Here is a 12967-nt window from a genome sequence, read left to right as displayed (position 1 = left end):
AGCTGATAGAGATCTATCTATCTATCTATCTATCTATCTATCTATCTATCTATCTATCACCTCTCTCTTTCTTATCTCTCTATCTATCTTCTGTCATCTATCATCTATCTATCTACCATCTATCTACTACCATCTATCATCTATCTACCGTCTACTATTTATCTTTCAGAAAGCCCCTTGATTGAGTGGCAGATTGATGCTGATTTTTCCCGAATCCAATCCAACATGGACCACTGCACCATGCCCTCTGGAACTGGGGAAAGACTGAACTGGATCACCCTAGGAAATATGAGATCCCTTTCCCAGTCCCTTTATAAATTCATCTTCCTTATCTACAGAAAGAAGGGAAAGAAACAGAACAGGGGATTGAAAAAGAAGGCGCAACAGAAACAGAAGGACTCGGAGTCCTTTGAACGTAGACAGAGGCTACAAATCTTGAGCCAAGCAACCAAAACCCACCTCTGGTTGGAAACAACGGGGACTCTCCAGCCTTTGACCTGATTCAGCTCCGTGTCCGACACGTCAATCTGAAGAGGCAGGCGTGGGACCCAAATGGCCAGCCGCAAGGGGGCACTGAGATACTGGTACGTGAAGTTCACCACAGCGTTCACCTTTCCTTTCATCTCTTTGCCGTTGACAAAAACGTAGTCGCATCGGTCAGACACCTAAGGAAAAGAATGAAAACAGGAGGAGGTCAAGAAGGAATCAGAGGACGTACTCGCGTGGGTCTGGCATGGATGGGAGGAGATCTTCGGGGCACATCTGGAATTTTGAGAGCCAGGGGCGGGCCTTTGGACAAAATGATGGCCCTGATCAGACCACACATATTTAGCTTTTCAGCCCTGGCTCCATTTAGTAAGGCTTTGGTGATGCTCAAATGATTTCACTGGAAATATACCTGACACAAGGTGCGTGATTAACCAATTGCAAGGTTTTCTGCATCATTTATGACACTTTTAAGAATGTTATGGTGACAATGTCATTACAGAGCCCCTTTGTCAACCATCTCTCTCTCTCTCTCTCTCTCTCTCTCTCTCTCATCTCTCTCCCTGTCTCTTCTATCTATCTATCTATCTATCTATCTATCTATCTATCTATCTATCTATCTATCTATCTATCTATCTATCTATCTATCTATCTATATCATTTATCCAACTATCCAGCTATCATTATCTATCTACCATCCCTGTATCATCTCTCTATCATCTGTCTGTCTGTCTGTCTGTCTACCTACCTTTCATCTATCCAACTATCCGGCTATCATCTATCTATCTACCATCCCTGTATCCTCTCTATCGTCTGTCTGTCTGTCTGTCTGTCTGTCTGTCTGTCTGTCTATCTATCTATCTATCTATCTATCTATCTATCTATCTATCTATCTATCAGCTATCCAGCTATCATCTATCTACCTTCCCTGTATCATCCCTCTCTCTGTCTCTCTATCATCTGCCTATTTATCCATCCATTATCTGTCTCTGCCACCCAGCTTGTCCCCAGCATGTTAACAGAAGAGAAAACTCAGTGGTCTGTAAAATTCAACACTGATTAAAGAAGCGATTACGGATATCTCTCTGAAATTGGCTATGCTAATGTGTGCTTCCATTCTGGGACAATATTTACATGCTAAATAATAAATCCAGTTCAACGCTGGCGGCGAGAAGGCGGGAGGCTGCCCTGAGGTTGAATGAAAAGAAAAGTTCAGCAGCACAAAACCAACCATAAAAAAGAGATAATGGTCCATCACAGGAGGAATTATTATTTTTGCTGGGTGTTCTTTGTAAAGTCCTAGGGATTTGTAATATCTCAAGGGAGAAGAAAAAAAGTACTGCTGTTTTGGAAAATAATAATAAGGATCACTATTAATCACTGCTTGGAGCTGCAATAAGCCAATCCATTAAGACATTCTAGGTTCTTGGGAAGAACTTGGTATGAATGAATGCCAATATTTGCTAAAGAACTGGCAACTGGATTTGGAGTCCTTCCCAAGGACCTGGAATAGGCAGATGCTGTTTGCAAAGATAGTACCAACAGTAAAAGGTGCCTTGGGTATAATTGCAAAACATCTGAAGCACCACTTGAACACCACCGGCATCGACAAACAGCATCAGTCAATTGCAAAAGGTAGATTGACTTGGAATAGCTTACATCTTGCAACAACACCTTCAACACCCTCAAAGGACAACATCTGCGTATGGGAAGGACTTGATAGGTAGACAAAAATGCCAAAGCCAATCTAAACATCTGGCTGACCGTGCAATCCATCATAATCTCAGGGGCTGCCATAAAGAAGAGGGAATCAAGCTATTTTCCAAAGCGCCTGAAGGCAGGACAAGAAGCAACGGGTGGAAACTCATCAAGGAGAGAAGCAACCTAGAACTAAGGAGAAACTTCCTGACAGTGAGAACAATTAATCAGTGGAACAACCTGCCTCCAGAAGTGGTGAATGCTCCACCACTGGAAGTTTTTAAGAAGAGACTGGACAGCCATTTGTCCGAAATGGTATAGGGTTTCCTGCCTGAGCAGGGGGTTGGACTAGATGACCTCCAAGGTCCCTTCCAACTTTATTATTATTATTATTATTATTATTATTATTATTATTATTATTACTACTACTACTACTATTATTATTATTATTATTATTATTATTATTATTATTATTATTATTATTATTATTACTGAGTTCTGGTGTCCCAAGGGTGCTTTTTCAAAAAGCAACTGGGCTTTATTTTTCCCTGAAGACGTTTCGTTTCTCATCCAAGAAGCTTCTTCGGTTCTGACGGAATGACGGAGGAGGTTTATCTGTCCAAGTATCTTCAATGACTCTCAGAAAGAGTGCTAACGACCAGATGACTGCAAGGAATATAAATCCTTCCAACGTCCACCATTCAGAACTGAAGAAGCTTCTTGGATGAAAAGCGAAATGTCTTCAAGGAAAACCAAAGAAAGTCCAGTTGCCTTTTGAAAAAAACAAACAAACTTTGAGACAACCATAACCTGGAAGACTGAGAATCACCATAGATGTTTAGACTTCTTGATGAACAGAATAGAATAGAATAGAATAGAATAGAATAGAATAGAATAGAATAGAATAGAATAGAATAGAATAGAGGATGGGATGGGATGGGATAGGATGGGATGGGATGGGATAGAATAGAGTAGAGTAGAGTAGAGTAGAGTAGAGTAGAGTAGAGTAGAGTAGAGTAGAGTAGAGTAGAGTAGAAAATAGAATACAGAATAGAATACAGTATAGTATAGTATAGTATAGTATAGAGAATGGGATGAGATGGGACGGGGTAGAATAGAATAGAATAGAATAGAATAGAATAGAATAGAATAGAATAGAATAGAATAGAATAGAATAGAATAGAGGTGGAAGGGACTAGCCCCTTGCTTAAGCAGGAGAACCTACACAATCTCAGACAGCTGATTGTCTGAGATTGTCTAGAAGATTGTTGCTGGGTAAGTTAGTATAAAATTGAGATGGAATAAACTTCCCTTATATCACTAAACCAAGTTGATGGGAGGTATTGATCAAGTACGAAGTGCAAAGAATAAAGCATTAAAATGGGCTTGTTCCTAACTATTCACCTTTTCTCATAATTTAGCACTCGTTGGCAAGGAGTGAATAAACCCCAGAAGGATGTTGTAAGTCTGATAACTCAGTTCCTTTTCATTGTAGCATCTAACACCTCCTGGTGTCTGTGCTTCATTAAACAATATCCTATCTATAAATCCCCAGGCTTTAAAGAATGCAATAAGAGATTTTATTTTGGGGAACAAGCGGCCTTGGTCCATGAACTCATGAAAACTTCCTGCTACCCCGGATAGAGGGAATAAAATATTGCTCCCAGACCCCAGATCCAACATCTGTCTCTTCTTTATCAAACTGCTTTCATCACAAGAAAAAGGGACAGCATACAAATAAAGGCGGAATAAAGAAAATTAAGGTCAAAACAATTCTTTTTGTCACAGCCAGTTCGCATTGTCGACATGTCACCATGCCTAGTTTGGAGCTGATGATGGTTTGAGGCACCGTGCCTTGTAACTTAGTCTTGTTCAGCGGTAAGAAAAGGAGTGAGAAAGAAAGTTAAAAGTAAGAGACGGCTCACAAGATCATGCGTGATCTTAGAAAGATGCCTGAAGCTCACACAGATCCTGCATTCCTGCCAGGACTCACGCAAGATCTCATCTGTTAACCCAGGAATTTAACAAGATTTGGAGATCATGGAAGATTTTGCCCATTGGAAGTCTCTTACAAGTTAGGGATTATGGACCATTTGCCCACTGGGAAATCTCGTAAGAGTTGGGGGTTATAGGATGTTTGCCCACTGGGACATCTCATAAGAGTTGGGGATTATGGGATGTTTGCTCACTGAGAAATCTGATAAAAGAGTCAGGGATCACAGGATAAAGAGTCAGGATCATAATTTGTTGAGGATCATGGGATATTTGCACATTGAAAAAATCTCATGAGAGTTGGGGGTGATGGGATATTTGGTTGACTTCTAAGACAATGGAAAGCAGGATGGATGCAGCTTGTTACGGATCTCCATCATGGCTAAGCAGGAATTTCAACCTGAACCTCTACAATCCTAGTCCAACATTCAAAACATCTACTGTACATCTGGTCCTCCAAACTTCAAGTTTAGCAACTGCTGAATTTGACGGTCAGGTGGAAACTACCAGAGATATACACATATTTTATCTCAGCATCAGTGTTAGGGGAGATACTAAAAACTATGGATTTTTACTAACTTCCTCAGGTTTATTAGCATTCCTTACCCTTTAAAGAGGCATGCAGGAAAAGGAGAGAAAGAGAGAGACATTTGTGTCTTTAAAATCCTAACACGGCCCTGATCCTCTGGGTTGATCTACTCAGATGTATCTGAGGGGGCCTTGGTGCTCTCTGAGCTTCCTTGTTTTCTTGCAGACATTTCATGACCCAACTAGGGAACATCATCAGTACTAGAAGGGAATGAGCTTTATGGAAAAGAGGAGGAGGAGGAGGAGGAGGAGGAGGAGAATGACTCTGGCGTTCTTGGTCCTCTCTGAGGTTGTTTTCCCGCAGATGTTTCATGACCCAACTAGGTAACATCATCAATGCGAGGAGGAAGAGGAAGAAGAAGAAGAAGGGAGGAAGAGGAAGAGAAGGAGGAAGATGAACAGAGGAAGAGGAGGAGGAGAAGGACTGTGAGGTCCTTGGTGCTCTCTGAGCTTGGTGGTTTTCTTGCAGACATTTCATTACCCAAACTAGGTGACATCATCAGTGCAAGGAGAGAGTGGGATTTGTGGGAAGGAGGAGAAGGAGAAGGAGGAGGAGAAGAAGAGGAAGAACAAAAGGAGAAGGAGGAGGAGGACGACGACTGTAGGGTCCTTGGTGCTCTCTGAGCTTGGTGGTTTTATTGCAGACATTTCATTAGTCTAGCACTGACAATGTTCCCTAGTTGGGTCATGAAATGTCTGCAAGAAAACCACCAAGCTCAAAGAGCACCAAGGACCCTCCATTTCAACCCTGAGCTGCAGATATTCTCCTTTATTATATGTATCTTCTCCGTTGGCTTCCTTGCTGCCAATCTTAGCACATGCTCAACTCACTTGCACTTGAACAGACACAGAAATTAATAGAAGGAATTTGACTGCCAAAACAAGGCTTGTTTCAAATCTGAGCAATCTGTTCCAGAGAGGGAAGCGATTTCATTTTCCCCTCAAGTTTTGCAAAATAAAAATAGCTGGCTCCTTTTCTAAGTTTCTAGGAGGGGAAGAAATTCCCAAGGTCCAGAACGGAACTCTCATTATTCATAGACACCAAAAAAGCATCTTAGCGGAATCTCGCTGAGCCAGCAAAAATGTGGGCTATTCTTTATGTTTTAGTGCCACTGTAAATATCTTCTGGTCCACTTTTTAAAAGGTTAGACCCGTCCTTGGGAGATTGAGCACTTTTATAACTGCAGGGTGGAGTATAAATTCAGAATCAGAGAAGGCGAGCGCGTTTGATAACCCAAACCAGGAGAGAGATAGGAAAAGAATTGGCTGAACATCCTGGAACATCAGTTACACTTCAAGTGTGTTACTTATATTGTTATGGATGGAGAATTACCAGCTTGTCAACGATATATATGTTTTATGTACCAGCCTTTGTTGGAAGGGTATACCAAGGGATATAGCAAGAGTGGATGTACGAAATATTAAATCTCACTCTTCCAGAATTGGGTATGTCTAGTTTAATGAAGAGAAGGACGAGGGGGGACAGAATAGCAGTGTTCCAATATCTCAGGGGCTGCCACAAAGAAGAGAGAGTCAAGCTATTCTCCCAAAACACCAGAAGGCAGGACATGAAGCAACAGGTGGAAACTAACCAAGGAGAGAAGCAACCTAGAACTAAGGAGAAACTTCCTGACCGTTAGAACAATTAACCAGCCAAATGACTGTCCAGTCTCTTCTTAAAAGCTTCCAGTGTTGGAGCATTCACCACTTCTGGAGGCAGGTTGTTCCACTGATTAATTGTTCTCACTGTCAGGAAATTTCTCCTTAGTTCTAGGTTGCTTCTCTCCTTGATGAGTTTCCATCCATTGCTTCTTGTCCTGCCTTCGGGTGCCTTGGAGAATAGCTTGACTCCCTCTTCTTTGGGGCAGCCCTTGAGATATTGGAACACTGCTATCATGTCTCCCCTCGTCCTTCTCTTCATTAAACTAGACATACCCAATTCCAGCAGCCATTCCTTATATGCCTTAGCCTCCAGTCCCCTAATCATCTTTGTTGCTCTTCTCTGCACTCTTTCTGGGGTTCATTTCATGGAAATATTTCTACTTGTCGAAGACGGAGTGCACAGTATTTCAAGACACAACAGGAAAATAGTGTAGAAACAATACAGAAGAAGAATAGGATCAAAGCAGAGCCTTTGCTTTGCTGCGAGAGTTTCTAGGTTTAATTGAAATAAGACTCTGAAGATTCTTACCCTTTATATTTGTAATGCTCAAGATTTTATGACCTAGTTCAGGGGTAGGCAACTTTGGCTCTTTTATGACTGGTGGACTTCAACTCCCAGAATTCCTGAGCCACCATGGCTCAGCTTGGAAACCTCTCCCTTTCCCCTCAGCATGGCTGGCTCAGGAATTCTGGGCGTTGAAGTCCACGAGTCATAAAAGAGCCAAGGTTGCCTACCTCTGGCCTAGGCTGCTTTATGACTCATGGACTTCAACTCCCAGAATTCCTGAGCCAGCCTGGCTCAGCTTAGAAACCTCTCCCTTTCCCCTCAGCATGGCTGGCTCAGGAATTCTGGGAGTTGACGTCCACGAGTCATAAATGAGCCAAGGTTGCCTACCCCTGACCTAGTTCACCAGAACAAAGACGGAAATTTAAGGCAGCTTGTAATCTTTGACAGACTAAGGACCATACCTGTGGCAGAGATGCTGCATCATCAGAAGGAAGTTCTGAGATTTGAGAATGACAGATCCAGTAGCCACACAATTTGGGGCTTTCTATACACATTAGGAAGATCGTGAACTAAAATATATAGATGTCAGTTCAAGAAGGTTTCATAAATATGTATCTTCAACAGAAAGCTTGAAGGGTTGGTAGACAACGGTAACCCGACAAAGCCTCAAATTGCCTTGAGCCAAAGGAAGGTTGGCTTCATTATTAATACGGAGGCATTAAAATCCAGTAGGGATTCTTTAATAGCTGGAGCTACATATATTATGTCTATGGTTTACCTCAATGGTTTTTAGATATATTTTCAAGAAGGTCTAATTACATCCAATTTCAGGTTGGGCTCTAATCTGGAATACAAATAACCTAGCTATTTTATAACATAACTCTTTAATTCACCTCAGGCATTCCTTACTCTGAACTGAAGCTCAGCGGTTCCTCCAGATCATCTCTGCATCCATATAAAGCCAACAGTGTCAACACAATTCCAAAAAAAGGGGTGTGAGAACCCAGTGTGCCATCAGGAAAGTTTTGGCTGTTTGTGTATCAAGTGGAGAAGAAAAGGCAACACCAACAAGTAAACCCTTGACCAGAAAGATGGGACAAGAATCAACAAACTCTCTTGATCCCACTAGGTCATAGTTGACCATGGAAGTGCAGAGCGGAACGACAGAGAGCCAATTCCTCAAACATATCCCCCATGGCTGATGATCATAGCACTTACTTTAACTACTTCTTCAGCAGACTTGCATTCCACCGATTCAGAGATATCCACCACCACGTTGTTTTCTTCAACAGAAATCACCTTGACGGGGACAGCAACTGTCTTCCCAGTGAGGATGGCTGTGTTCAAGATATCCGTGTCCTGGAACGCAATGGAAACCAAAGCAGATGTCAACGTAACATTGGTTGAGAGAAGTTCTCCTGAGGGTCAATGACCATTTAGTCAAAGTTCAAAGCAGGGTTGGGTCATTGTGGAAGGAAGCTTCCTCTCTTGGGTGTCAGCCAAGGGCCACTGGAAAAACTGGGCAGGATATCATTTGGTTGTCTTCATCTAAACTAGCACTAAGATGATCAGAGGCCTGGAGACTAAAACATACGAAGAACGGCTACAGGACTTGGGTTTGGCTAGTCCAAAGAAAAGAAGAAATAGGGGAGACATGATAGCAGTGTTCTAGTATTTGAGGGGCTGCCACAAGGTAGAGGGGGGTCAGGTCGATCACCAAAGCACCAGAGGGAAAGACGAGAAACAATGGACAGAAACTGATCAAAGAGAGAAGCAATCTGGAATTAAGGAGAAACTTCCTGACAGTGAGGACAATTAACCAGTGGAATAGAATTAACCCCAGAAATGGTGGGCGCTCCATCACTGGAGATTTTTAAGAAGAGACTAGACATTCACTTGTCTGAGATGGTATAGGTCCTCCTGCTTGAGCAGGGGGCTGGACTAGAAGACCTCCATGGTCTCTTCCAGTCTATTCTATTCTATTCTATTCTATTCTATTCTATTCTATTCTATTCTATTCTATTCTATTCTATTCTATTCTATTCCATTCCATTCCATTCCATCATTCTATTCTATTCTATTCTATTCTATTCTATTCTATTCTATTCTATTCTATTCTATTCCTATTCTATTCCATATTTTCTATTCTATTCTATTCTATTCTATTCTATTCTATTCTATTCTATTCTATTCTATTCTATTCTATTCTATTCCATCATTCTATTCTATTCTATTTTATTCTATTCTGTTCCATCATTATTCTATTCTATTCTATTCTATTCTATTCCATTCCATTCCATTCTATTCCATATTTTCTATTCTATTCCATTCCATTCCATTCCATTCCATTCCATCATTATTCTATTCTATTCTATTCTATTCTATTCTATTCTATTCTATTCTATTCTAGCCAACATTATCTTGACTTGGAAGAATCAGACTTGGTTAATACTTGGAGGAAGACTACGCTAAAACCCCAGTGTGGTATCAAATGAAAATGTCCAAATGATAATAGTAATCTCAGAAGAAGTATATGAAAACCACTTCCATGTTGCTCCTAAAATAATTACTGAGCGCATCAGGAGCCGAGCTGAATTGAGAATTTACATTTACATCTAAATTAAACCAATGATTAAAATAATATCCTGTCTTCAGCAGGTATCTGTAAGAATTCTCGAAAAGGGATATCATTAACTCTTGGTCAAATAAGGCAACATGTTCCCCACCCTTCCCATAAAGTTTTGCCCAACTGTTTTGCTTTTTCATTTGAAGGAAATATTTCCAAAACAGAGCAGAGAGATAGAAATAAATGATCCATAGATTGGCATCAAACCATCTGAAAAAAAAAACCAGAGGCTGCCATTTAAATGCTAAACACATCAATTCCAAAACATTTGTACAGTTTAACTTTGCTCCTGTTCCGTAACATTTAGAGGACATTTACGATCTCTCTGTCATCATAGATTAAGAAATGCGTATGAGAAATGCAGGGATGGAAAACGCGGCCAGATTTTTCTTCCTTTTTCCAAATCAAACCAAATGGACCAACCGTTGAATAAATGGCAGGTTGGGGTGAGATCTGTAGGTTTCTAATTTCAGTTGCTGCCCTAACTTGGAGAAGGAAAGAAAAAAAAAATTCATCCTAATTATCAGGCTTTTCATGAGCTCTGAGCTAAATAAGAAATAAATTGATTTTTTTTGTGTAGGTTGTTTAATCTTCGCTATCCTTCCCACATTTTATCGCTCTTCATGAGAACATCAAAGACCCCTGGAAAGACCAGACAACACCTAACTCTAGCAAGTGACTAGATTTGAGGGCGATAGTTATATAAAATTAAAAACAGAAATGGTTAAGGAGAGGCTGTTTCTGTCCGATGGCTAGCTTAAAACAAAACCCAAAAAATTGCCTACAGTTTCCAATAGTTCATCTGCAATCTTCTTCTTCTTGTGCCCTATCCGTTATCGGACGTTGGCAATCATGTTGGCGATCCTGTTTTTATCAGCAGCTGCACGGAAAAGTGCTGCTGAGTTTTGTCCAAACCAGTCCCTTAGATTTTGAAGGCACGATGTTCTTCTTCTGCCTGGACCTCGTTTGCCTTCCATCTTTCCCTGGAGGATTAGATGGAGCATGCCGTATTTTGCTAGGTGTCGCATCATCTGCAATACCCACTTCAAACCCAAGAATATTTTGAGGCAGAAGCTTGTCCACCCCAAGGATAAAAACCCCGACATGCACTAAGCAACGTGGTATATGCAGTACAATGCATTGAGACATGTGCAGATCTGTATATTGGGGAAACAAGACCACCACTTCATAAACACATGGCACAACATAGGAGAACAAACCCATCAGGACAAGATTCAGTAGTCTATCTGCATTTAAAAGACAAAAGCCACTTTTTCGAAGGCAGCAAAGTCCACATTTTCCACAGAGAGGACCTCTGGTTTGAAAGAGGAGTCAAAGAGGCCATCTAGGTCAAAACTGAACAGCCCTCTCTCAACAGAGGGGGAGGGATACGACACCATCTTTCTCCAGTCTACAACATGGTCCTTTCAGCAGTTCCAAGAAGGCTCCACACTCATTTGCACCACTCAGGTGGCCTTGAGGACACAGACACACCTCCAAGTGGCCTCAACGACTCTCTAAAACAGATATGTCAAACTTGTGATGTCATGTGACGTCGTGCAACATATCGGAGCTTTTTCCCCATTGCCAGCAAAGGGGTGGATGTGGTTTTCTTGTGATGCGTCCGGCACGTGGGCCGACAGTTTGACACCCCTGCTCTAAAAGAATGCAAATGAAATCCACCCCAAATAAACTTTCTTTTTTTAATAAAAAAATTATTGGTTTTTTTTTCATAAACATATGTTAATTTTTCCAATCAACAAGTTGTCTGGAGTTTGCTATGCTAATACATGCTCAATTCCTAATCCTTCATTCTTTCCTCTAGCCAACAATAAAATAAGTCCCAAATTTGATAATAGTCTGCTTTATCTTTCAACCTCATAGTTAATCTGTCCATCTCTGCACATTCCAATATTTTCCTGATTATTTCTTCTTTTGATGGCAATCCTTCATTCTTCCAGTATTGTGCAAAAATTATTCTCGCTACTGTGGTGATGTGTAAGATTCAATATAATTTCTGCTTATTAGTCTTTTCAGGCATAATACCTAGTAAAAAAAGCTCAGGTTTAAAATCCACTTGTTCACCCAATATTTTTTCTAACCATATATGTATCTTTCTCCAATAGGCCTTAGCCTTACCACATGTCTACCAAATGTGATAGTACGGGCCTCTATTGTGTTTACATTTCCAACATCTACCTGACATATTTCTAAACATTTTTGCTAATCTTGCTGGTGGCAGGTGCCATCTATAAAGCATTCTATACAGATTTTCTTTGTATGAAGTTGACATGGTTAGTTTGCAGTTTCTCTCCCGTCACATTTGCCCTTTTTCTAATTCTACATTATAGCCAAAGTTTTTCGCCCATCTTATCACTGTCTTTCATTCACGCCATTCCAATCTACAATTTCTTATAGAATGTCTTCCCCTGCTTGCAAATAGGCCTCCACTGATGAATTCCCCAGCGCTTTTAAGGTACAAAGGTTTCGTGTAAACAGATAATTAACAAGCAAAGCCATTAAGAGGTATTTTTCTGTCTGGTTTCTGTAATGGCTTGATTTGTTCAGCGGCTCTTCCAGTACAAGCATTAACAACCAGCTCTTCTCACCCCCACACGAACATGAGCCCGTGCTGAAAAGTGATGGATGACTGGATTCTCTCCCCTGCTTCCCAAGTGTTATAGATTTCACTCGTGGAACGGAACAAAACGTAGCTGCCTTTTTCTAAGCCTCCCGACTACAAATTAGTTTTGAACCTTGCAGGCCTCATTATTATTATTTTTTCTGGTGCTTTCACTAGCTCTTCCGGGCTTCCCCTGGGTGCCCCCAGTTACACAGAAGTTGGAAAACCTTAGTCCTTCTATCACTGTTATACGATTAGGAGCAGGGAGCGTTTGTCAATGTTTTAGCCTGGAAAATAATAATAATAACAACAACTTGTTTTGTTTTTCTCTCTGTTTCGCTGCCTGCCTCTCATCCCATGGCGCACGCCGTCAAATGCAGCCCTTGCAATTTTCTTTCTGAAGCAGCTTCAGGGCTGAGAAGAATTATATGCAGCATTCTGCATATTTCTGCCAATTGATTCTGCTGGCACTCAGCATTTGGGCATCATTTATTCTTCCTTGCTACAGTGGGTTTTGTTTGGGATTTCTGCGTTCATGAACCTTGCCATCCTGGCCTATAAATCAGGATTTGTGGCTTCTGGTGATGTACAATCAACCCAATCCTCTCTGTATTTTCTAAAGTCTTAGCAAAATATGGAGACTTCGGGCATCAAAACTGGCAATCTTCTATTAAAGACTCAAATTGGATTGGAAGGAATTATCTGAGCAATGTCCTCCTTATCTCTGCAAGCCCCACTCCCTTCTAGCACTGATGGTGTTACCTAGTTGGGTCATGAAACGTCT

General features: G+C 41.0%; 1 protein-coding gene across 1 annotated transcript in view; it reads right to left on the bottom strand.

Annotated features, from left to right (window-relative positions):
• TMEM132C (transmembrane protein 132C) overlaps window positions 1-12967 on the bottom strand; it is a 127678-nt gene that overhangs the window by 6252 nt on the left and 108459 nt on the right. Inside the window, exons 5-6 of the mRNA XM_039357335.1 lie at window positions 8153-8293; window positions 460-665 (exon numbers count right to left, since the gene is read on the bottom strand). Of these exons, the coding sequence (XP_039213269.1) occupies window positions 460-665; window positions 8153-8293 (347 nt within the window). The remainder of the gene's footprint in view (window positions 1-459; window positions 666-8152; window positions 8294-12967) is intronic.

Source organism: Crotalus tigris, unplaced genomic scaffold (assembly GCF_016545835.1).
Source record: "Crotalus tigris isolate CLP2741 ecotype Arizona unplaced genomic scaffold, ASM1654583v1 scf7180000018891.247784533:1973344, whole genome shotgun sequence".
Lineage (NCBI taxonomy): Eukaryota > Metazoa > Chordata > Lepidosauria > Squamata > Viperidae > Crotalus > Crotalus tigris.
The sequence above is the reverse complement of the archived record's forward strand: the minus strand, read 5'-3'. Positions and strand labels throughout refer to the sequence as shown.